Consider the following 26,956-nt stretch of genomic DNA (forward strand, 5'->3'; position numbering starts at 1 on the left):
GTAGAACACTTCATGTGCTAACACATTCTCAACGTCACTTTTAGGTGAGATTTAAACTGTTTTGTGTAGAACACTTCATATGCTAACACATTCGCAACGTCACTTTTAGGTGAGATTTGAAGAGTATCTCTGTCTTGAGAACAACTGATTTATGATAAAACTACATGCTATAAACGACTACAAGTTGGACGTAAGAACACTACAATTAATAGTACTTCCTTTCGGCATCCACTTCCGTAGTATGTCCTGCGCTAGTTTGGCCGCCATGATGGTGAGCAGAATTCAGAACCATTGCATTGTAAACGTATACAAAAACAAAGTCAGGTATGTGTGTTAAAAATGTTGTAGCTTTATAACGCTGGTTGTTGTAAATAAACAGGACAGTGGCAAAGACTCAAAGTAGCTTTAAGCTACTTTGTTTCTCTGGGTGATTAGTTGAATTAATGACAAGTCAGTGATGAGATCATCGTCTATAAAATTAACAATTCCATTACTGAAATAAATGTTTTATTGTGTTAACACTTCCAATTATTTACCCTATAATATAAGTATTAGTTTTATGTTGATTGTTAAGCGTTGGTAACACTGAAAGGAATGAAAAAGTAAACTAAAGAAGGAAAAAGTTTCTTTCATACTGCTGCTCATTATTGACATCTATATGTAGGTCATATTTCTGGAGTATAATAGATTTTTATGCCTTTATATATACATTTATATTCATTCTCTTCAGTAAATAATATTAATTTCATGTGTACGCACCTGAAAGTGTATACACTGCGCAAAACTACACTCAACTCAGAGATAACGAATACATTGTACAGTGTAGACTGTTGCGCGCCTAGCCCCGCCCACATATTTTGCTTACCATCATGGCGGACTTTCTGCGCCATCGCGTACTACACTCTGTTCCATTCATTTGCGTTCACTAATAGGTCCATTCAGTTAGCGTCCTTGTTCCGAAGTGTCCACCGTGAACACTTAATATTAACGTGTAGATTAAACGTGATGTTTCGCGTCCGATAAGTGATTTTCAAAACAACGTACAAATGCTTTCATGTTATTTCTGATTAGAAAAAGAGCGTATGTGCACTTAGTCGCATTTTATTATAATTTTTAAGCTGGTGTAAACTGTGACTGTGGTACTTAACTACAGTACAGTGTTACAACCGACGATACACAAAATGTATAGCTTTTAAATTGAAAGAAACTAGTTTTACTTTTCCGGTAGGTATTAATATGAGCTTGATGGCGCTTCCCTTCAGGTACACATACACAGTAAAGCGTGGCTGCGGCTCCTCCCCCGCGACCCAAATGACAAGCTAGTGGTGAGTCCTTCGCTATTGCTAACTAAACCGCGGAAATAAAGCGGCGGTGCTGACCCTTTCATCGTCTTTAGTAGCTTGAGAGTTGAACATATCGTCATAGTGGTTACGCGCAGGCCCTTTTTAATTGACTGTTTCGGTAGCAAGTCCAGTGCAGCCGGGGGCGCGAACAGGAGCAATCACAAGTTAAGAGAGAAGTTAACATTACACGCTAGTTGTTTTGTTTGACAGCTAACTGTTACCGCTAACTAGCTTCTGTCGTCGCCAGTCGGCTTGGACCCAAAACAAAGCCAGCAAAAGCGAGAAGTTGAGATTGTACAGTGACATTTTTTTTTTCATTTTTACGCTACAGTACTCCGCTGATCTTTAACTAAACGATAACAGCCAGATAACGTTACACCACTGGCGGAAGGGTTGTGTTTATTTCAAAGCGGTCAGCAGGTTGTGTCTTGGTTCTGCTGCGTGGAGGAGATAATCTAGTTAGTATCGAGCGAGGCAGCTCTGCCCATAAAACACACTTCAAAGTTTCATCTGAATATTGGATTTAAATGTCCGAAAAGAGCTCATCGTCCGGTTCAGAAGAAGATGTGGACCCAGAATCCGGACAACCTGTGGAGCTGGGAGGCGTTCTGAGCAAGGTAATTTGTAGTTTAGATAAATCCCGTATGCACGTCATGCTATCAAGCTGCAAGGTAACTGTACCCGTTGTTTGTTTACAGTGGACCAATTATATCCATGGATGGCAGGACCGATGGGTTGTGCTGAAGAACAATACTTTGAGCTACTACAAGTCTGAGGATGAACGGGAATATGGCTGCAGGGGATCATTGTGCCTCAGCAAGGCTGTCATCACAGTAAGTATTGCTATTAAAACGGAACTGACTAAATTCGGTGGTCCTACTGCAGGAATGAACACATTTGATGCTGTGGAGTGTGTGTTTTGATCCTGTCTTTGCCTGTTCCCAGCATGCAGTTATTCCTTCAACCATTTCTCAAGATAGGGAGGTAAAGATTAACTTGTTATTCAGATTTGTATTAAGATATAGGGCAGGATATACACCAGCAGTTAAGCACACCAAAGCCATCCTGCCCCAGCAGTCAGTGAAGCACAAGTCCCCTCTGTTCCAAGGCAAGTTATTGTACACACAACTTGGATTCAGCACTCCTTGTTGTAATGTAATCTTTGACTGCATATTTTTGACACACTGCCTGTATTTTCTCCTGATGCAGGCCTCCAATTTTTCCAGATAATTCCACACCCTAGTTAAATATTTACTTTATCCCTGAGCATTGTACCACACAGCACAAAGGCCAAACAATTGGTTTTACTGTGATAAGTGCAATAGGATTAAAGGGCCCACATCTGAATTAGGATCGCAACATGAAATGTTTGTTAGTCTTGCAGACTTGCCTGCCTACTGTTTCATAATTAACTTACTGTAAGTTTAGAATGTTGCCTGGCTTTATTACATGGTTTAGCCATGAACCACGGCCCACACAGCCACTTCATGCAAATATACATTTTTGAAGTGTCATTGCATTCGAGGGAGACTGTGGCATGTGTCCCCAAGAATGTAGAAACAAGCGACTGCTGCTCTTCCTGCTGTTCATTAGGTGTAAACTGACACCACAATGTCTCCGTATGGAAGCAAATTGCACAACAAATCTGATCGTCTGACCAATCCCACCATGCACTGTTTGAAGTCTCCTTGGTAGACACTGCTTTCATGCTGCCCGTGAGAAGCTGAGCCTTTGAAACAAGGCAGATAGCTTTGGCCGCCAAGTATTTATTTTTTCACTTGTGTTATTAGTGGGGAAAGTGTTTTTCAAGGTGAACAGTACATTAATCTGCATGCAAAATTCTGCTAGCAGTAGAGGTCTAACAGTCATCATGCATGACATTCCATGAGCAATTTAGGGAAAAAATACATAACATTTGCTTAAATATGCATATGTTTTGACTAATAATAGGCCATATTCAACCACAAAACAGCATGATTTATTCATATATTTTTGAAAACCAGTGCTAGCGTGAAGCCACGAAATTTGAACCGTGATGAAAAGAGGGATGACTATATTATTGATGACTATTTTCATCTGTATGCAGTTCATGGTAAAATGTGGGAAGTTTTAAGAACTTTTTTAATTATACAGCAGTTATAAAGTTATTTTCACAATTGTTAATAATGGCAAAATTATGTAGTTGCAGTTGACTTTTGTTAAAATCATTTCAATCTTCAATATCTTCGCTTTTGCTCGACCATGAATTACGGTTTGGCTAATATCCCACCTCAACTTGGGGATGCCGCAGTCTAGTGCACAGAAAACACTTGTGGAGCTCAGCAGTAGTGGTCGACTGATAATCGGAGCCAATATTTGGAATTTTGACGTATGTCAGTTTTGGCCTTTATTTAAATCAGACGGGCCGATATCAAGAAATCCATTTAAAACTACAATATTTTGGGTCAGATGCAGCCGCGCCTCGCTCTCCTTCCACTTCTGTCTGCAGCATTTCTCCACCCACAGCGCCATCTGATTGGTTAAGCAAGCCACAGCATGCGTTAGTGGCACAGCCAATCTTAAGCGGAGTCATCAACGGATAGGAAAGTTTTCTCGTGTGGAGAACGTCCTGAGAGCAAACACACGTCAACATAAATGCAGAAAACTCTTTCGAAACTGTAATAAACATCCCAGTTCTCTACATCTCACAACTACTACTAACGTTACAGTGAGCAGCAGAATAACGTAAGAGCAGAGTAAACATTAGTGGCAGCTCTGCTAGCTCATAGTACCTCCCGACATGTCTGTGAATTACTTGAGACAAGGCTGCTGATAATGTCGACAGTCTTAAACAGTGCATGATAGTAAAAGCATGTGTGTGATTGAGAGAGAGAGCACCTAAAAACTAAATTCATTTGTTTTATTGGCAGGAAGCACGCCAAGGTGGAGGGTGGTTAACATGGCATAACATTAGTTTTCAGGGCTGGTTTTCAGGGTCAGCAGATGATGTATTTAGCAATGGAGAGAATGTATATAATGTGGAGAATAGTGTGTGTTTGTATGAAAGTCACATGAAAATCTCTACAGCTCACGGCTACCACAACAACGTAGCGTTAAGAGTGGAGCAAACACAAGCGGCAGCTTTGCTAGCTTGTAGTACCTCCTGATATACAGTATGTCTGTGAATCACTTGAAACAATGCTGTTGGTAATATCAATGTGGAAACAGTCCGTGATTGTGTGAGAGAGTAAGAAATTCAATTTATTCATGTCTTGTTGCAGGGAAGTACACTAAGATGAAGGCTGAAAAACTCCAGGGAGCAATTATATAAGATTTTATTTCACTTTACGAGAGTTGCTGCTGATCTTGTTAACTCTCTGTACTTTTTGTTCTGTTTGAACTTAAACATTTTTTCAGCTTCTAAGCGATCTCTCTTGAGTCTAGGAACTCCATGCTCTTCTGTTTGATTAAATAAACATGCTTTCGGCAGTTAAACGAAGTTAAGTGTTTGTGTTGTTCAACATTTTTACACAATTTTTTACACTATTACTGCAAATGAATATTTGCTCCAAAGATCGGTTATCAGCCTCCTGAACTACTAATAAACAGTATCGGTATTGGTCCTGAAAAATCCACATCGGTCGATCTCCACTCAGCAGTACAGTAGTGCTTGCTCAAGGGGAAGGAGAATGTCCTAGGAAGATTAAAGAGGTATAAAGTGGACAGTAAAAGCAGGGTTTTATGGGCTGTGTCTGATACAACTCGGTTGGGCCCCCAGAACTTGAAATGGCATCATGACTGGATGCACCAGAGGTTACTACTGCGCACAGATCAGAGTTATACCTGCAATTATACCTGCTGCTGATGGATATTTTATCACTTCCTTTTAACAGCGCATGATTAGAGGGGCTATGGATACAACTATTCAGGTTCAGGGTTTGTGTTTTGAGTCAGGCTGTATGTTGCAGATGTCAGCCAGCAAAAGAGCACATGAGTGCCATTTGAGCAAATCTAGTTAAACGTAGACACCGTGAGATTGTGTCAGCTGACAGCCATGTAATCGCTGCACACAAGGCGATTCCAGTTAACTCTTTTATTTCACATTTGCAGTCTTTGCAGAGCGGATCTCCCGCCAGCTGAGTGCAACAGTCAAATTCCAGTCTCGGAGGAAACGGTGGAATTCTGTTCACGTGCATGTGTTTGGTCGAGTGCCTTGTGCGCTCTGTGTCTGGAGGTGGGTGGGGCACATTGCAGAATGGGGGAGTGAAATAGTTTAAAGATTTTGGATGATTGCAGGAGGTGAGGTCGTGACAACCTTAGGTTAAAGAGAAGGCAGGCTCTTGGTTGTTTAGTTACGCTTGTTTAAGTTTGCGTCCAGGGAAATAAGCCATCGGGTTTTAATTAACATTCTTGTTTATTTTCTGGTAAAGTCTAAAGCAATGGGATCCACATGTGCCCTGAATGTGTCCTTGCGCGGCAGCCATTGTCATAAAAGACCAAGTTTAGATGCATCATAGCAAGAAGCGTTTTTGCTGATCGCTTAGTTGCAACAATAACTGAAATTGATGTTTTTTAGCACAGGATATCTGGTCCTGCTTGAAAAGAGTACCTGACCTTTCCTCCCATTTGTTTCCATCTCTCTCTGCAGCCCCATGAGTTTGACGAGTGTCGTTTTGACATCAGCGTTAACGACAGCGTTTGGTACCTCCGAGCAGAAGACCCTGAGCACAGACTTCAGTGGATTGAGTCCATTGAGTTACACAAGGTGAGCGGAAGGAGGCATACGCTCTTCACATTTCTGTATTTTACTCTCCGCTTTTCTTTAATCTGTCGCGTTGTTTGGTTGCCTAGTACTACATACATCCACTTTTATTACTTGCAAAATAAGTCTGATAGAGAATAAATCAACAGGGTCTCCCCCGCATCCACAAGGATAATAATGTTCAGATTTCGTGACTCACTTGTTATGTTAGCTTTAGAGGCTTTGATTTTCCTGTCTTCTTTCTCTCTGTACTTCCTGGTCCTCCCAACCCTTGTAAATTAGCTTACACATTTCTCAGCTGACGGTCTAAGTTGTAGGAAGCATGCTTGTGCCTCCCAGCTAATTCAATTAATACTACAGATCCTTTTTTTTTTTTTTTGGGCCTCGCTCAGCAGCATGTCAGGAACTTTGACAAAAAGCAGAGGAGATGTTCTCCTGTCATAGTGAGTCATCTCCCGAGAGCATCACAAATATGATATTGACGCTATGTCCCAGTTGCAGTATTCATATTTTTTCTATTACTCATAATCAGGCTGGGATTCTGGTTCTATAAATTCACTGAGCTGGGTGTGGCAGAGCAGAGACAGACATCCACAATCCCTCTTTCTGTCTGTCCTTTTCCCTGGGAATGGAAGGAATGGATGTGTGCAAGGTGGGGGTATCCCCAGTCATAATAGTCCATGCAGTCGCTCGCTCTGCAGTTATATCTAGTAGTTATTAAAAAGTCTGCCAACATTAATGTTGTAAAGCATGTTGTCATTCCTGACTGAGGCTAGCTATGCTGTAGACTTGGGATGAAATGATTCCTCATGGAAATCGAGTACCTCAATGACAAAAAAATAATCGAGGATTTTTTCTGCCTCGAGGAATTGCTTACGTCACCAGCGAGCTTATGGCACCCACGCAGAAGAAGAAGAAGGAAGCGGATGTTTAGGTGAAGGAGCGGGAAGATGGAAGAGGCGACAAAAAAACGTCAAAGCGACAATAGAGAAGGAAATAAAATGTGAAAAACAGACAGAAAATGTCAAAGGTCTTCCAGCATTTTAGGCTGAATAGCTAGTTGAACACTGATGTGTATTTGTTGCAACACCGCACTTGCAAAGCACAACAGCACTTCTTCAATGTTGCTGCAACTCCTCCGAAGACATCCAAAATGTAGCAAAAGACCTGAAACAAGGTCAAATTAACGTAGCTCAAATCAATGACGTGAACGTTAATGTACCTTACTAACATAACGTTAGCCATGTGGAGGGCTAGATTTCTCTTAATTATGACAACTCTTAAATGTGTGGCTAGTTTATTACCATTGCTTGCCCTTAAAGTTAATGTGGCTTTATACAGGATTTGTTTAATTTAAAACACAGTGCTGTGAGTTGAGATGAAAAATAAAAATATTTTAGCTCACTAATCAGTAGCTGGTCATTTCTAGCAAACAATACTGTGTGATGGAACAAGGAAGTGTGTGTCTCACTCGATGGATAAAGTATCCTAATGTGCTCCACACACTGGTCTTGAGTCTTAAGTTTAGGGTTCATAAATGCACAGCCATCAACATATTGTAAGTTGTAATTGAGTCTTAGTAATGTCAATTAACTAATTATTATTTCTCACCTTTTCCAGTAAATCATTACAGTCTCTGATGGATAAATGTATCTCCAACATGCCATTATGTAGTCCCAAGCAAGCAGCTGAGCTAACAAATAGCAGTTTAAATATGATAGTCCAAGACATGCGCCCACTGAACATGGTGGATAAATATAGTTTGTTCCTATGCAGTGTGAATTTAAGAAAGAAAACTGTTGAGAAAAAAATAAACCAATTACTTGGTCATTATTAAGTGAAATGCCTTATTTCTTCTTGTGTATTTGTAATTGCTCTTTAACCAAGCAAAAAAGTTTTATCCAATTACTTAATACCTTAATACCTCAATACCCATACTACCTGTGTGGGATCAATAAAGTTCTTATCTTAGCCATCTTAGCCAAGATCAAATACATAGTTTTTGGTGCCTGTTTCCCCAAGTATATTAGTGCGTTTGTGAATGCATTAACTTAAATTTCTTTGAAGAAAGGCGCTTTATGAAAGTAAGTACATTTATTTGTATTCACTCACAGCGCAGCCTTGCCACATCCAATATGGCGGCGATGTTGACGTAAGGCTCAGCGCTCGATGCAGCGTCTACGTATATGGTTTTGACAACAGCCCTTCCTGTTTCCCAGCGTGCTTTGCTGTACTGTTGTTGTAAACGGCTAAGTTACATGTTCACGGCCACTGATCTGTATAATATATCTGGATAGCTCATACGTCACACGCCAGAGTGCAAGCCGCTGAAGCCAAACAAAACTATATGTTTTGGGTAAGACAATACGTTGTTTGCAATCTCAAACATACCGGTATGCATGTTCAGTAATATTATTTTCCAGAACGTATCATATGAATGAATCCTTTTACGTCAGTCATTCAGCAGCCGCAAAAAAAAAAAAAAAAATGTTGTTTATCCAAATGAAGGGTCATGCCGGGTCAATTGTATGCAAACTGGCTTGCTAAGTGCACTGTATACAGTGCCTGGTGAGTATCATGGAAACACTGAGATTCTCCCATTCCTTCAAGTAACGCAACCTTCGTCCCTTAAAAAAATACATATATCATGATATAACAAAAAAGTACGTAAATTTCCTCTTAGCTATTATAGAGCTATATACACGTATCAATTCTGGACATACATTTAATCAGAGGAATTTTACACGATCGAAAACATCTCAGAGATCGACAGTGCAAAACCCTTAAATTATCAATCATAAATCTACATTTCAATCATACTTACACGTGAAATGTTCGTCCACAGCCTTTGAGCTGGCGATTTGTGCAGTTAATAGCTGCACATGCAGGCATCTTAAGTCAAAATTTGTGTCCAATCCGAATTAATAAAAATAAGTTCACCACGAATGCAAAAGCTTGCCCGAGAAGTGTTTCTTGGGAGTATCAATATGGCGGCCGTTTGCCTTCACAAGTCATCGCCAATGAGCTATCCAGATATATTATACAGATCAGTGGTTCACGGCTCACATAAAGTAAGAACGATAGGTGGAATGGTCCCCCCCCCCCCCCGCTGGTAAATTCATTGTGCGCTCTATTGTAATAAAGTTTTAATAAAGTTTTCCTCACAGGCTTGTGAGCGGCACAGTATTAACTACATGATTCAGCAATGTTGTGGTTTTGTTGGCGCTAAAAGCTCTTTTTCAACTTTCAATGTAGGACAAAAGAAACGTTATTGATGTTGACCGATAACACGTTTTTATGCCAATATCTGGCATAAAATCGGTGGCTGATATTATCGGTCAAACCTAATGGTGACTTTAACCATTATGTCATGGTATCATTCAATGTTGGTGGGATGCCTGGTGGGATACATTGTGGTTGTCTACAATGTCTAGTTGGATTTTAGGAAACAGACATTTTTGCTCAGATTGTATTGAAATGAAAATGATCAATGATGATGTACTGGTAGTTAATGTTGGGTTTACTTCCACAGTGTTCATCTTGGTGTGTGTGCATGTGGGCATTTGTGACTTCTTTATGGTCTGAACCACCTGAAGGCAACACATTTCAGAAGGACCACGAAAAAAAGCACCACACCTAAAAGTGGCCGCTGCTTTGTGAATTCTCATCAGGTCAGCTTCACTGGTTATATAAAAAATGGTGGAGAGGCTGGCGTTCATTGCTGATTTTCGGCATGCCAGCTGAGTGTGAGTGACCGCAGGTCTTTGGTCCATTAGCAGCGGTGTAAGAGTATTCAAAGGTTATGTTTGGACTGTGCCCTGCAGTAACCTCAGCAAGCTAATGGATTATTACCTGGAGGCTGGTGATAGGTGTCGTTACTGCCCCCCGCTGGGCAAAAAAAGACTAGCATTATATTTCACTTTGTTATTCAACAGGAACATCTTACAATTGTACAGGTACTTACTACTATATTCCATCTTCTTCGGCTACTTTGGTTTATCCTAATAATACTGTTGCTGCAAGTATTTGTGTATTTTACTAATTTAGCATGAGATAATTTACATTATCTTTGAAGTGTATAAGCTTTAATACCAATGTTTACAGGCGCACAAGTCAGTCTTTTATAAGCCACTCTTCTCTGCAGCACCAAATTAAGAGGTTTGGTGTTGAACAAACCAGTTTTGGTCATGTTGACTTTATAAGTGGGAGTGTTTGTGTTGGTCGTGTGAAAAGTTGCTCTAAATGTGGCAACTTCTAGTGTAGCTCTCAATGAATAATAAAGCCCTTGTTCTCACAGCAACCAAAATCAAGAGGGACACACAAAAAACTCATCATACCAGCAAGACTGTTCCATTTTGTCATGCTCCAAGGGGTGGAAGAGTAGCAGATTTGTATATGCCCCCCCCCATTCCCCTCACAATTTGCCATCACTGCTTCAGGCTGCTTGCTTGTACTGCATTCTTAAGTGGCTAATTGTAACAAACAGACAAAAACAGTGAAACAAGTAAAGTAGAAGAACCTCTGAAATGTTATCACTCCCTGTCTCCCCCCCACCCGTGTCTTTCTCTCTATTCTGCTTCACTCTAGAGTAGGCTGCATCCATCGCCCACCCATGTGATGCATTTTATTACCCAAACAGCACCAGACGGCTCTCATCTTTCTCTCTAATGCATACATGCTTGCAAATGGAATCCCTCCCTGGCTCGTGCTTATGCACTCGCACATTCACTGGGTCCGCGATGGATGCTGCACATAAAGATGGGCAGCATGAAGTGGTTTCACATATCAGGGTGTGTGGTCTTTTGTGATAAATGTGTGCAGGCTAAAAGCTGGGCTGCTTCACTCTTCTGAGGAATTCTTCATTTCAGCTTTCTATGTGTCCTGCTGCTCCAAACCAGTGGATGTTTTTCCTCCCTTTTTGCTGCTATCTTGACGCTTTCTCTACTCAACAAGCTCTACTGAGTCTCTATTGCTTTTCTTCTCCGCCTCCTCCTCCTCTTAACGCTGTTCCGCCAGTGAGGTGTGTCCGGGGAAACTGCAAGTACTGGACTTGAGCGTTTGAACTGTTACAACAAACTGTTGTGTGTGTATGTTTGGGGGGGGGACTTCTGTGCCATGTTGAGGCCAGCAAACCACCGGGACTGCAGCAGTGTCCTGCTCTGCTTTGGCTGCTGGGATGGTCAAATGGTGGGCTCATTTCATGCTGGCATGCTGCCTGATAACACACATATCACAGTACCCTTTAAATTGTGTGCCACTGCATGTCCTATAACATAAAACAGTTAGCTATATCATGCATGTTGCTGTTCACATAGTCAGCATTAATCACTCAGAAACTTGCAGAAATCTTTTTTAGCCTGTCTTGTTTTGTCTTGTCTTCAGTTTTAACTTGTCTTCTGTACTACAAAAATGATTTTTTGCACTTTTATGGTTATGTTGTAACCATGTAGTAACAGGTACATTCATGTAAACATGTAAAACTTGTAGTATTTTGGTGCTTTTAAGTATTACCCCGAACCTCCTTCCTGGGTGCATTGATTTCACATAGCAACATAGAAACGAGCGCTACAGCTCCATTATGTAGTGTACATTTCGGTAGTCGCATGAGGCATTGTGCATGTGTGCTGCCAAGTGTGTGGTGAAGCTAGTAGCTAGCCGGTGTGGTGTGGCAAGGTGTCAATACGCCAGTAACGTAGTTCTTCAGCATAACAATGTTAAGAATAATAATAATAACAATGTTGCTGTGCTTGGTTAATATGCGTGTCTCATAAGTAAATGCCGTTTTTTTGGAGTTTTTTTCAGAAGGCTTTTAGACGGAATAAGTGTTTCCCATTATGTGCATTCTTAGCTGGGTCTATTTTTTTATTTGTTTTTATATCTTTAGAACGCACAGAAAAGAGTGTGTTCATCATCGACATAAGGATTGTGGATGATTGCCAAAAAAAAAAAAAGTGCAGTTTTCCTATCAAATGCCCAATTTCCACTGCACTATCCCTACTAAGCCTACCATGGCTCTACTCGCTGCTGACACTTTTCCATTACCAAAAACTGGTCCTACCAGGTACTATGATACTCTGTTTCTAGTATCTGGTCAGCTTAAGTAGTAAGTCTGCCGAGTTGACCCTATGTGTGACGATAACTACTGTTTTTCATCGCCACCACACTGGAAAACTTGAGGAGCATGTCAGCGACACGTACAACAGTTTGCTTAACCAGTTGCCGTGCAGGAGGAAAAGGGTCATGTTTACCTTGGTGCCCAATAATTAGGTTTATGGGGTACAAAGTCCTGCCTTTTGATTTTAAATCAGGCTTATGTTTCATGCTTTATAGACTGTTAAAGTGCTCAGTAATTTAATCACCAACAAAGCTTTGTTTTTGTCCAAACTAGCAATTGTATTGACTCCATCCATACATCCATTTTCTATGCCCCTTATCCTTATCAGTGCCACGGGAGTATGCTGGCGCCTATCCCAGCTGACTTCCGGCAAGAGGCGGGGTTTGACTGGTCGCCAGCCAATCGCAGGGCACATATAGACAAACAACCATTCACACTCACATTCATACTTATGGACAATTTATAGTCACCAATTAACCTAACGTGCATGTTGTTGGAATGTGGAAGTACCCGGAGAAAACTCACGCACGCGCAGGGAGAACATGTAAACTCCTCACAGAGATGCCCAAGCGTCTTCACGATCTCCTGACTGTCTGGCCAACATGCTAACCACTAGGCCACAGTGTGGTATTGACTCTTTTGTTTTATCAAACCAAGAATTCAAATCAACAGCCAATAGTCTATAACTTTTCCAGCTGTTGAAAATGTGACAGTCAAGTCAATAAGTAGTTGTTGACTTTTTTTGTGCTTGTTTCAATTACCGGTATATAGATTAGTCCAAGTATATTATGGTAATATTAGAGTGTGAAAAGTAAAAAAAAAAAAAAGAAAACAAAAAAAGCACAATCACTGTGACATGAACAGAAAACTTAAAAACTAATAGTTTTGCTGCTAATATGTGTAAATAAGTGAAAGGATCACTATGGCAACTAACAGGTAAAAACATTTTCTTTTCTTGGCGTGTTTCTTACTTAGTGTCACTGCCCCTCAATCAATGCACGTTTATGCAAGTTGTATTGCATCACAACTTTGTTCTCTGTATATTGCCATCAATGGCAGCTGAAATGCAAACATGTGGGCTGATTAGACGACATTGGCGTCTTGTTGGAGTTGGCTGCTTGCGCATACTCTACATTTTTAACACATTGTTGAATGTCAGCAGAGTTGGAGAATCGCGAGCATTTTCGTGTTCGTATGACTGATTTCCTACCTATGTCTTTTTGTCTTGAGACTCAAGATTAGATACGTTGACTTTTAGACAGAGTGGGCTTTATATCCACCTTGTCTGGTACACTTGCTAGTTTTGTGCATGGGTCTGTTTGTCAGTCCCATTGTTTCTCCAGTGCTTGGCTGTGTAGGTGGAGGTTCTGCTCTTGTCCAGCTCAGCATTACTCAGTGCTGCTGACTGCAAGAACTGTTCTACCCCCTCTATGTCTGCTTTGTGCCAACTCCAGACTTTGGAAGCACATAGCTGTGTTCATTGCTTTTCCTTAGTGTCTCAGTGACTCTCCTTTCGACACTTGGCTTACTTACCGTACTTTTTATTCTCTCTTGCCTCCGTGTTCGCTCTCACTCTGCAGGCGGAGTCCGGGTATGGGTCAGAATCTAGTCTGAGGCGTCATGGATCCATGTTGTCTCTCACCTCAGCAGCCAGTGCCTTGTCTGCCACATCCACATCCTCCTTCAAGGTAGGTGCAGGAACAATTCCAATTAATTATCCTATGTTTTGAATGCTCAAATGGAATTTCTTGCCACTCAGAAGGGCCATAGACTATGTGAGAAGCTGGCAGAAATGGAGACATTTCGAGACATTCTTTGCAGACAAGTGGACACGCTGCAGAAATACTTTGACTCCTGCGCTGACGGCGTCTCCAAAGACGAGTTTCAGAGGGACAGAGGTAATGTTTCGCATTAATCCACTCTGCTAATAGGCTTGTATTCTCTAAGGGAGTGGTCACAAAGGTTTTGAGCTCAAGATCCCTGGTCTCGACCGTGAACCTCAAAATGCATGTCTGTTGGTCACTTTCCGGGAGCTTATTTATTGTAATATTTTTGCGATTGTAGCGGAGAGCTAGGACTGTATGTGATTTAAGCAAATTTGCTGGAGCACCTCATCCACACAGCCTATCCTTTCAGAGAGCCAGAGAGCATTGGAACATTCAATGGGCTTTATTAATACACAGTTCAGATTTTCATCCAGCTGGCTGATTTGACATTGATATAATGACTGATGTGTTGTCTGGTATCTTTTATCACCAACACAGACAGACATAAACACATATGCGCATTTCAACAGCAGCTGCCTGGATGGCTCGAATGTGCCACTGGTCCTAAGAAAGCAACCTTAGTTGCCTTGCAAGATGTCTGGCTTAAAAAAAACTTGCGCCCTGAACAGTGTCTGCACTAAGTTTAAACGTATAATTAAGCAATCGACCGGGCAGGTCCCAAGATTTACTGGTCAATTGCGATCGATGGGTTGGAGACCCCTCCTCTAGCTTAATTTGTTTTAAATTGGCCATTGTTTACAAAAATAACATTGAGACAATATTAGAGCAGTACAAAGAACAAAACAAAAATGTTGGCAAAAGACGGGGACAAAAATTAGGGCTGTCAAAAATAGCACATTAACGGCGATAACTAATTAATTTTATTAATTGCATTAACATTTTTCACATAATCAACGCATGCGCACCATGTCAAGCCACACCTCTCTGCTATGAAGACAGACGGAAGCATGGTGTCGTGTCCTCACTAGGGATGTCCCAATCCACATTTTTTGGCTTTCAATCCAATTTTTTTAATGTATTTTTTTTTTATAGTCCTTCCGATCCGATCCGGTACCAATCCTGTTTTTAAATTTTTTTTTTTTATAATAAGCTTTTGTTACAAACATGAATTTGTGGAATTGAATATGGTTATATAAATAGCTTGTCAAGGCATTCAAAATAATTCAACCAAAGTATTGCTGAATTTACTTTTTTATTACACAGCATGACCAACAATGTTGTTCGGCTTTTGTAACAAATCAGGTCCCCAATCCAATAAAAGATTAAATAAAAGTCCATCTCATGAAAGATAAAATTGGAAAAATGGGCATGCAAAATACTTTTAGGGTAGGACTAATCATTTGACATGGTTATAAATTGTTTTGTGGTGTCAATACCAAAAGTTTGGACAAGCACAACACAACCCCATGGTCCCAACCCCATTAATGAGGGAAGAAATTCCACGAAGTAACCCTGACAAGGCACACATGTGAAGTGAAAACCATTTTAGGGGACTACCTCATGAAGTTCATTGAGAGAACACCGAGGGTTTGCAGCGCTATCAAAAAAGCCACTTTGAACTATGTTGAGGAATGTAAAATATAAGACATATTTGGAGTTATTTCACACTTTTTTGTTAAGTACATTACAAGTGCATTAAGTACATTCATTCATAGTTTTGATACCTTGAGTGAGAATTTAGCCATGAAAATAAAATACACTGAATGAGAAGGTGTGTCCAAACTTTTGGCCTGTACTGTGTGACTTAACAAACATTCTTCAATGCAATAGTAATTCATTGACGGCCCCTAGTACAAGTATAAACAACCAGCGGTTAGAGCTCCCCACACCATGACACAGCAGTCCGGGCATAGTGAGGGGGAACTGTGCAACTATGCCACAACTATGCAGACGACACTCACATCTACAGAACGTGTCACTGACGGCCGGTGAACATGGTCCTACAGATTAGTCCTACATGGTCTCCAACTCATAAACACGTCTACAGTCTTCCTCGGAACAACTTCCACATTGTCACTAGACGACCGCGACATGCATTCACTCCGAAAATTACAATAATGTCTTTTATTATGCGTGTATGTGTGGTCCAAAGAAACAGAAAGACAAACACAATTGTGGATTTTCTTATCACTCTCTAATGTAACTCTTGCTGCAGAAGTACATTGTGATGCATTTAAGTATGCTCGGAAATCCCAGAAAATACATGTACACTCAAAAAACGTGAATTCAACTTAAAATACTGTATATGGTGTCTTTGAACGCAACGCTTCATTGCTCTGTGTATCAAATGTTGTGCTACTATTAAAGAGATTAGTGTTAGGCAAACAGATATTCAGACATGGCAGTTAATCATGATTGATTCATTCATTTGAAAACTATGATTAATTTGATTCAAATTTTTAATCATTTACAGCCATTAAAAAAATTCCATCCCCAACAGCTGTTCATGGGGTTGTGTCTCGAAGAGTGAATGTTGTGTATCATTTATTCTATCACATTCTTTTGTTGAAGTCCATACTGGTTGTGTTTCCGAAATAACCCATTGATATGATGTGGTTTTTCATAACTTGCACTGACATGTTATTTTTCTAGTAGTGGATGAGGATGAAGATGATTTTCCTGCCACCTCAAAACCAGACGGTGATTGTTATCACAACAACAATGGCAGCAAAGAGAAACGTGAGTGTCTCGATGAAATTGGCCGCGTTTGTAAAATATCATAAGCTCTGTCTCAGTCAAGTCTTGAGGCTGTTGTCACACTGGCTCTTTTTTTTTTTCTTCTGGTTCTTGCCTAGTGTTCGCCCCCGCCAGTCCTAAAGGCATCAATGGTATAGACTTCAAGGGCGAAGCCATCACCTTCAAAGCCACCACAGCCGGCATCCTTTCCACTATGTCACACTGCATCGAGCTGATGCTCAAACGGGAGGACAGCTGGCAGAAGAGAATGGACAAGGTACAGAGCTGCTTTGCACTCAAAAGCACTGACAATGTGACTAAACGGACAAAGGTCTAGTGTCAACTCTATTTACACTACAACCTACTTTGCTTGTCTTCACAGTATATGAATATATGTACAGTGGATCCCCGCATATCCACGATTCAGCATTTGCGACCCCTCCAAATTCACTGATATTTGGTCAAAAAAATATATATTTTTTCTTTTTACAGTATTTTTTTTCTCTGAAAGTAGGCCTTGTTTCTGCAGAAAACATCTTGTCAGTAATGATTTATAAATATGTGATAATTCAGGTAAAATATACAGCATACATGTACCGTTGTTGGAAGGCACACAATTTTGCCATGTTTCTGTCTTTATAGCGTCACTTAGAAGAAAGACATTTTTATGGGCGTCTCAATTACTCAGCATTTGCGGGTGGTCTTAGAACGTGCTCCCTGCAAATAGCGGGGATGTACTGTATACAGTATGTTATGTGTATGAAGACTTGGTAAGTAATGCAACTTCCCTGATTACAGTATCGCTTTAAAAGCAGTGTTGTGTTCTGCTATACTGTTTGGACGGTGATGTACTTGCACATGCAGATAGAATAGTTAATTCTGGGGTTACACCATAATCATCCCACATGTTTAAGGTCACGATTCAGTTCATTTTTGGTACAGTAAGGGAGCAACAAAACCTAAACCTGCTTGGCTTTTTGGTAAACAGCATTTAATGAATTTTATAACGCAACTTAAACACTGCAAAGTGCTAGCAGGTAAGTATACAATAAATAGAATTCTCAAATAAAAATACCAACAATTAATAAAATAAATATGAAATAATAGTCATTTATGACATTTGTTTTTCGGAAAGAGCAACAATGCAGACATTACAAATGTCCAGTCAAATGTCAGGTGTCTAATATTTTTGTCCAGAGGTGGCAGTCATTTCTTGAATGGGTGTGTCAGTAGGGGTTGCTAAATAGATGTTACCTGTCTGTGTGTTCACAGCCTTTGGCCTTTGTGTGTGAAGCTGATGCAGCACTTCAGCTGTATGCTGTTAACAACTGTTTAAGACAGCAAGCTGATAGGAAATACATTAAAAGGTCAATGTTTGGGAAAGGCTAAAGCAGGGCTTCATGGTTTTGGCTCTGAAGTTTTTGTTCTCAATCAATGTCTGACCATTTTAAGAGTACTGCCACATTCTCACACATGCAGTAAATGCACCTGTTGCTCTGAGTAAACAACAAGCCACAGTGTGACTTGTGGTGATAAGACACGCATTCGTTGGGTTGGCTTGAACCTTTGTGACCTGTGTGTGTGTGTCGGTAAAGGAATGCTCTGTGCTCTTGATCAACTCAGCTCATGTTGTCAAACCAGTTTCTGTGTAATGGCTTGCTGCCCAACCCTAAAAAGTACAAAAGTCGGGAAGTGCTCAGAGCGTCTTCGACTGCTCAAGTAAAACTAACTCCCCTTTATCTATATGTGGTTGTAATTGTGCGCTTTAGCTGCCGGTGTGGCGTAGGGAAGGAGAATAATCAGAACAAAGTGTAGCCAGACAGGAGACAGAATCGGAAAATGACTGCTCGGACTTCCTGGTTCACCTTTTGGAAGCCTTCACTACAGCTGCGGTCAGAGGCACACAAGTACCAGACGCAACATTGGATACCTTTACAGACGTGCAGCCTCTTCTTCAAAGTAGGTCTCATAATGGCTGGAGCTAAGAGATGACAGCAGGATGTCCTTGTTTGTTCTGTGACAAGCGTCAACACCTTATTCCACACTTTTTTTTTCTCCCAGCATCTCTGTCTGGTTTGGTTTGACAGCAGCCATACGCGCTTCCCTTAGTTATAGTGTGAAATAGGAGCTGCTTTTTATGTTGAGTTTCTTTGCTCAGCTGAGGCAACCGTAATTGTACAAGCATTGTTCCGCTGTTTTTACTCTGATATTTTATCAGTGTAAAAACAGCAAGAAATACTTTGACTGGTTTGTCAGGTTTCTGTGGTTGGAAAGCGCCAACTCAGACAGTAATATGCCGTCTTTCGTCAGCCATTGTATTACACCAGCATGGTGTTATTTCTACAACATTTGTCTACAGTCTTTTCACATGTGACGGAATGAAACCGCTAAACCTGTTGTTGCTGAATTGTATCTGCCGCCATGATGACTTTATTTTTTTGTGTGAAGTCAAGCTAATGTTATTAGAGAAGAGATGACATAATACGGATATGTTCACCAAACACCAACTGAAGATACTTTGACTCCTTATTTTACACAAATGTTAGAAACACCTCCCACACCACTAAGTATTGTGCCGCACTTCTACACCACAGCAAATTACAATAATAAACCTATTACTGTATACACCTTTCTATGAAAACTCAACAGTAACATCTCTAAGGGTATGATCTCTTTCGATGTCGTGGTACCTATTCAATTTTCTATTTTGAATAACATTGCCTTGTGTTTTTTTTAGGAACTAGAGAAGAGGAGAAGGGTGGAAGATGCCTACAAGTCTGCTGTGATCGAACTAAAGAAAAAATCCCACTACGGCGGTCCTGACTATGAGGCAAGATGATGTTGCCTTGTTGATCAGACACTATTTTATGTGGCCCTCATGGTTCGGATCTCTAAAGGTTGCAACATTAGTGATTACAGTTATCCTCCCTTTCCAGGAGGGTCCCAACAGTCTGATCAAAGAGGATGAGTTCTTTGACGCAGTGGAGGCTGCACTCGACAGACAAGACAAGATAGAGGAGCAGGTGCGATGTTGGCCCACATCCACATTTGAGATGAGGCATTTAATTATGACACTTATTCTTCTTTTTTCTTCATGCGTCATCTTTTCATTCCCTGCAATTGTGCATCCATTTGTATGTACCCGGGGCCTAATCATGGCAGCTGAATTGTTAGGAATGCAGGGCAAGACTGAAGGCAGGTTCAGTACCTCCGATGGACAAGGAGATGGTATGAGCAGCTGTACCTAACCTACTGTACCCACTGCTAACGTAGCGTAGTTATACACTAGTCAAAAGTTTGGACACACTTTGTCATGCTGTTGGTACTGTACATATTGCATCCCACAGGATTGATTAATTCACTGTGGCATATGTTGGATTCATTGCCATCAGTCTGCAGCAGAGTTTTTGTTTTTTTTTGTGCGCCCAGAATACAGACGTTTGATTATCAGGTTTTTGAAACCGTACTTGAGATCTCAGCATCTTTTTGCTCAGTTTTTTTCTCATAGATTCAATGTCATTTATAGGGTGCACAAAGTTAGTATAAACAATTGGAGGGTGCCCAATGCAATACGTGTGCATTACTAGTCTCTTTACTTACCGACATAATTGAGCCCCAATAAATCAGGAACAGCTGCCCAGGGTTTTGCTAGTGGTGTTTTTTGCTAACTGTGCTCACTAATATGTTGGGTTAAATGCAGAATGTTGTTACTGTTCTGTCTAATCACACTCTTGTATCCCTCAGTGCCAGTCAGAGAAGGTCAGGATCCCTCGACTGACTCCAGTTCCTCCAGGCGATGTCTATTCAAGCATCGGCGCACACCGATACGCTAGCAAGGTTCCATGCTTGTTCCTTCTCATGTTCTTCCATGCCTTTAAAGTTCCTCTTCATCATGTGCTCTATAGCCACATTTAACCCAAATGATCAGTAGCTCATGAACTCTTAGCTGAGCAGCTGATGATTATTTGCTTTGGCTTTTTGCTTTTGGTGCTGCTTTCTCTCTGGTTTATTTTTCCTTCTCTTTCTAATGTCTCTGCTGCACAGGCGCATAGTTACTCCTCTTCCCTTTCCTCTGTCGAGCTAGTCAGTGCTTCAGATGACATTCACAGATTCAGCCCTCAGGTACTGTATTTGGAGGCCACTTATATGTGCAAAGGAACACACACACACACACACACACACACACACACACACACACACTTCATTCGGCCCAAGAGAGCTTGATCAGAAAGCAAAAGAGAGAAGGCACTTGACTTAACTTTCCTTTCCTGTAATGACAGATATGTCACGAACAACAGCATTCTAATCATTAAAAAAGGAGAGCCTGGCCTGGAAACGCTTTTTTCTCGGCTTCTCCCTTGCATTAGCAAACACTTTGCATTGTGAACTTTGCAAGAGTTTGCATCCTTCAGCATTGTGTGTAATTGAAAAGTCAAATTTTAAAACCAAATTAAGCCGAACCAGAAAGCTCATAAAATTGCATTGGTTCCCCGCAGCACTGTTTGTTCTAAAGAGCAGCATGTTTTTTTTTCCTGAGAAATGCCTTTCATTAATGCTGAGCGCTGCTTACGAGTTTGCCTCCAAACAGTCCTGTGAACCACAATGACTGGAATCAATATCCGTCTGTCTCCTAGGTGGAAGAGATGGTGCAGAATCATATGACGTACTCTCTTCAGGACGTGGGCGGAGATGCAAACTGGCAGCTGGTTATCGAGGAAGGAGAGATGAAGGTGAGAGACTGTGTGGGAGTCATCTTTCTTGTTTGTTTACCTGGCAACTTACCTAACATCCTCTTTTATAAATATGACAGATATGAAAATGATATCTGAAAATAGACTTGTTTGAGAAATCCTGCTTTTACACAGCCAGTGCTCAGTTTTGACGTGTAGATGGTTGATATTTTTTGTATATTTTTTGTCCAGGTGTACAGGAGGGAAGTGGAAGAGAATGGGATTGTGTTAGATCCCCTCAAAGCTACACATTCTGTCAAAGGGGTGACAGGACATGAGGTGTGCCATTACTTCTGGGACACTGCAGTACGCATGGACTGGGAGAGTAAGTTTGTTTTTTAAGTCACAGTCGGGGCACGTTTATTTGATGTGCTTAAAACCCATTACTCATCTAAACTGTCCTCCTCAGCCACAATTGAAAACTTCAACGTTGTGGAAACGCTCTCCGACAACGCCATCATCGTTTATCAGACACACAAGGTAAATCTAGACTGCGTATCCTGGTGCTTGGCATGAATAACTGATACGATGAGCAATCTCATTCATTTTGCAAGAGCATGTGCTCATTTGTGAGAGTTTTTCATGAGCTTTTGAGTCTCTCTTTATTTGTATCGTGCAGGTTAAAGGTTATCAATAATGACTGGCAGGGGGAGCGATCGCATTAACTGAATTACATTGTTGGTGACGGAACGTGCATGTACTGATGAGCAAGCATACCGTGGGTGTTGACTTTGTGGGTTATTTCCATGTATATCCTATGTCTTTCTATGTATTTATATTATGCAAATTGGTGGTTGTCATTAATAACTGGCAGGAGGAGTGATCACATTAATTATATGACTCATCGAGCACTCACACTCAAACTGGACTTGCCTAACGATTGCCTAATGTGACTGCGTCATTAACCATTGTCCAAGACCTATAAATTCACTTGGGAGTGTTTACTTCCTTTGACTTTAATGTCTTTATAATGCGTGTGATTCATTGTAATTCCAACATTGGCTATGTGTTACAGAGGGTGTGGCCAGCCTCTCAGAGAGACGTCCTCTATGTATCAGCCATCAGGAAGATTTTAGCAACCAATGAAAACGATCCCGACACCTGGCTGGTCTGCAACTTCTCTGTCGACCACGACAATGCGCCTGTAAGTTCACTGTAAGGCATCTGCTGCCAATGTGAAATAGCGTAAGATCGCTTGGGGTTGTGTATTTTTCTATTCTATTACTTGTTGTTTTTGTTGATGATGATGCATGTGCTTATTTAATTGTGGCTGCAGTGTTCATGCTTTGACCTTTTGTCCATGCAGCCCTCAAACCGCTGCGTCCGAGCCAAAATCAACGTTGCCATGATCTGCCAAACTCTGGTCAGCCCACCAGAGGGCGACAAAGAGATCAGCAGGGATAACATCCTGTGTAGGATCACCTATGTTGCCAATGGTGAGTTCCTGTCGTGCATAGCGTTGTGCATACACTGGCTTTGTCCTTTTAATGGCCTTGAAGGTCGCTTTACATTTAAGTAGGCCAGTAAATGAGGGTGCATAGAGGAATGTTTATTTTGACTCACTGACATCAATGTCCGCCCCTCCCAGAATAGTAACCACCTATCTGTTCATCTTTCTCTCTTTTACTGCACTACGCCATTTTTTAACAGACGTCCACCAATGCTGAACTGAGTCTGACATTGTCATAGAAGACATTTTGCACATTGTGTTGGAATGATGTTTGCTGTGTGTGTGACCACAGTAAATCCAGGTGGGTGGGCTCCGGCCTCGGTCCTCAGAGCCGTCGCCAAGAGAGAGTATCCTAAGTTCCTCAAACGTTTCACCTCCTACGTCCAGGAGAAGACGACGGGGAAGCCTATCCTGTTCTGAGAGGTAATGCCCAGACACCCTGCTTCGTGTCTGATACACAGGGACACCTTTATCTCCAAACTGCACTAGGCAGGGCCTGTTAGCGGCTTCAAGGTATCCCAGAGTATGAAAAGTCACGGTTTCAAAACCACCAAAATTTAGCATCATATCATTTGTACGATAAGAGAGAAGGTGGAGGTCCAGCACGGCCACCACGCAGAGATACTTTGTTACATCCTGTGTATTCCTCGCAGTCGAAACTGGGCTTGGATGTGTTGAAACCACAGACATGCTGTGTTGCCATAAGCGTTAGCATCGGGCAGCTATGGCGGCTGTTGTGAGTCGACGTGTTATTCACGTCAAGGGTCACCAAATGTGGAGATGTGATTGAGAAGGAGACGGGGGTTAACATCTCAGTTGCTAACAACAATCACATCACCCGGAAACAGATGTTTGTGGAAAAGTGTGACCTGCCTCTGAAATAATAACGGGTCACTTGATTGTATTTATTTGCAGTTTGCAGTTTATTTGACATTCCAATTACACTGTTAAACACTCTTGAGAAATGCAAGTTTATTGCTTTTTGTGCGGCGTGCTCGCATTATGATGCCACATATTATCATTACATTCATAAAAAAATGGTCTCAAAATAACGTTGACAATAATAGTTTATCTGCAATAATTTGTTGGACAATTATCGTCCAGCAAAATGTGTTATCGTGACGGGTCTAACAATCAGTGAAATTATAAACAAGCAAGAACGAAACATATTAGATTAGAAGTATTACTCTCCCCTTGCGAGGAAGCATTTTAATTGCAAATTGCGTATTTGCAATCCAAGGCGCGATACGTGAAAATAATTTCCAGACGGTGGACATACTGAGCTGGCAAGCTTGTTGCTGTGTGAAGCACGTCATCACTTGTGTGCCGATATCATTATCTGCCGAAGAAAAAAAAACTAACGATATGAACCAATATATGTTTTTATGCCGATATCGGCTGATACTGACATCCCTAATTATAATATAACAAATACAGCAGAACCTTGGTTAGCATCATTAATTTGTTCCAAAAGGTCTGACTCTTAATTGAAACTGACGCTAACCAAATACATTTTCCCCATAAGAAATCATGTAAATCCAGAAAGCCAACAACGTTAACGCAAAACACGATTTTAAAGTTTAACATTTATAGTTTGACCTGCAGAAAACAATTAGAAATGCATAGAAATACGCACACGTGATGAATGAAAGGGATAAATAACATTTAAGGTTACTTTCACCTTCATTGAAGACGTGATTGTTGTACATTACATTACATCTTGTACGTACATCATAGCAATGTCATGTCTCATTTATTCTGTATTGTGTAAAACTAAGAAAGGAACAATCAAAATAAAAGCGCTAAATGAATACAGAGCCACCATCCACCAGTACGAGCCTGGAGTTTTGTTTTTTTTCAAAGCGGTGCACCACAAACACGCACATTAGCACTCGATAACGTCGTCAAATCTTACCTTTTATGCATTCCTACCTAGTGTCAGCAGTTGGAACCAAATATGAGGTGAAAGAGAGGTGTTCTGTTCTCAAAATCTATCATTTGTTTTAACCGTATGGCGTAGCCCGTGTATCTCGATGCGCATCGAAAAGTCTTATCGCAAAGAGCTTCCCATCCCTAGTTCTCGATAAGCTCACTACAGCCACCTAGTATCATTTTTTCCAGTTTGATTTGCAGTGTTTATTTTTCCAAGTGGACGACATACAGATAATAGCTTGAAGTGGGGCGTCTATTGGAGCGGAGGCCATTATTTGAGGAAGTATGGTAGTTTTGTTCCTCGCTGTCATATTGACGTGAGTTTTCCTGCAGGATCCAAGCTGGTAAAGGCTGAAGGCTGCCCCCCCCTTTTTTGAAAGACAACGGCGTGAAGCACGCGCTCCACGTGAAACAAGAGTCTGATCCAGGATGGCCCTAAGGATTCCCCCCCGCCCCCCTTGACCCTTGAACACAAGAGACTGGTTGTGTGGCTTTAATCCATCAGTATTTGTCCTTCCAGCTTAACATCTGCGGGTCCTTTTTATATGTAAAGTTCCTCCTTGGTGAATGATTGTTATATTTGCTTTTTTTTTGTAGATTGTTTTTGTACATTTCCTATGTGTGACATACTTGCTGTGTTTTGGGGCTAACTAATAGCATGACCGCTGCTTGTTTGCTGCTGCTAAAGAGAGAAAGGCGGCGTCTCCTCTAGTGACGACTGCTCCGGTCTGAGGGAGGGCGAGCGCCTGACGCTTTCAGAAGTGTTTTTCTCTGAGGTCTTTCTTTTTCTATAGCAACGTGTTGTACAGAGAAACGCAAGGAAGTTTACCAAAGTGCGAAATGTGAATTGACTGTTCGACACGCTTGAATTAGATGACGGTAACGTGCCAAGGAAACTTGAAGTCTCATTGACGCTTGGACAATATTTTCAGTAGAAGCTGCTGATGATGATTGATTTCAGATGCTGTGTTGCAGCTATTTGACCTGCCGTAGCGTCTCTGTAAAGATTCCTCCCTTTAGTTGCGGGTTAAGTAATTTCGTTTTTCTTCATCTCTTCCCCCCCCCCTTTCTGAGGGAGCGCTGAGAATGTCTCCGCTCATGAGCGTCGAATTATTTGTCTATGTGCACAATCTCTGTAAAACACTTTTAGTAGTATATCCCCTTCGCCGTAAATTTAGCATTCCAACGCTAATATTACATTTCGCGTGTCACACTAGAGTGCACAGTGACTGAGAATGATAAACGACCCCCAGGGATGCCTTAGACGCCAGCTAGAGCCTGGTTATTGTTACTCTACAAATACAACCACCACATGTGCATTTATCAACGTTCACTGACTGTGTTTGTGTGTGTTTGTGTGTGTGTGTGTGTGCGTGTGCCAGGGGTGGGAGGGTCAGCATTTCACTTCATGATCTTACCTCAAGGTTACAATTACAATTATTTTTGTGTTTGTTTTTCTCATCAAATTTGATCTGCATCGCCATCTGATTAATTATTCGAGGAGGCGGAGTTTAGGAAGGATCCGGATGATTATTTATAAACTGGACTCTGCGTGTCAGCTGAAGAAGAAAATGGCTCGTGTTTTATTCATTTTTGGTATCGTGTCACTAATCCTCACACTTTGTATGTTTCTAAGTTGTACATGAGAAGTGTTATTATTTGCACTAAATGTAATGCAAGTTGACAATGTTCTGTAAATTAAAATTGCTACACAACACAAATGTGCTGAGGTGTGATTATTTTCAAAAGTAAAATGAGAACTTAATAAAAAAACATTTTGGAAATGCATATAGGCCCCTCTTGTCTTGGCACATGTTAGCATGACCAGAGCAGGCTGTCTACTTGAATGTCTCTGACATGAATATGTTTTACCACAGTCTCCTTTGCGTTATCTCGTAAGAGTTTTGCGTTATCTCGCAAAAGTTCGTTTCTCTCCCCCTCCCCCCAAATCATTTTTTTCCTCTCCATGTCCCCTACGGGGCTCCGTACAAAAGAGACTGGTAAAGCTGGAAACGTATTCACATACTCAAACTTCCGGGATCAATAACTCCCAAGTGAATGGTTCTAACACAGCAAACCATACCTATTTCCCACCGTGGCAACACAGACAAGCAGCTACAACCCAGTTTTTATCAAAACCAGCCGTCTTCTGTGCAGTCTGACTGATATTGATCTAGAGAAG

At 41.1% G+C, this 26,956-nt stretch overlaps 1 protein-coding gene across 7 annotated transcripts; it reads left to right on the forward strand.

Annotated features, from left to right (window-relative positions):
- Positions 1-1,213: 1,213 nt before the first annotated feature.
- On the forward strand, positions 1,214-26,508 carry LOC129180090 (ceramide transfer protein-like). Of its 7 annotated transcripts, none has more exons than XM_054774151.1 (18): positions 1,214-1,960; positions 2,042-2,176; positions 5,971-6,087; positions 13,780-13,887; positions 13,962-14,097; positions 16,579-16,665; positions 16,782-16,939; positions 19,400-19,492; positions 19,599-19,685; positions 20,407-20,499; positions 20,707-20,784; positions 21,297-21,392; positions 21,585-21,717; positions 21,802-21,872; positions 22,408-22,536; positions 22,699-22,828; positions 23,135-23,265; positions 25,108-26,508. In XM_054774151.1, exons 1-17 carry the CDS (start codon positions 1,871-1,873, stop codon positions 23,260-23,262), a joined length of 1,869 nt encoding a protein of 622 aa, XP_054630126.1. In that variant the 5' UTR covers positions 1,214-1,870; the 3' UTR covers positions 23,263-23,265; positions 25,108-26,508. The 7 variants fall into 7 exon arrangements, with proteins under 7 accessions (XP_054630126.1, XP_054630124.1, XP_054630128.1 ...); XM_054774149.1 differs by having other exon boundaries at positions 1,217-1,960; positions 13,959-14,097; positions 25,108-26,507; XM_054774150.1 differs by having other exon boundaries at positions 1,218-1,960; positions 13,959-14,097; positions 16,582-16,665; positions 25,108-26,507.
- The last annotated feature ends 448 nt before the right edge of the window (positions 26,509-26,956 follow it).

Source organism: Dunckerocampus dactyliophorus, chromosome 4, assembly GCF_027744805.1.
Source record: "Dunckerocampus dactyliophorus isolate RoL2022-P2 chromosome 4, RoL_Ddac_1.1, whole genome shotgun sequence".
Classification (NCBI taxonomy): Eukaryota; Metazoa; Chordata; class Actinopteri; order Syngnathiformes; family Syngnathidae; genus Dunckerocampus; species Dunckerocampus dactyliophorus.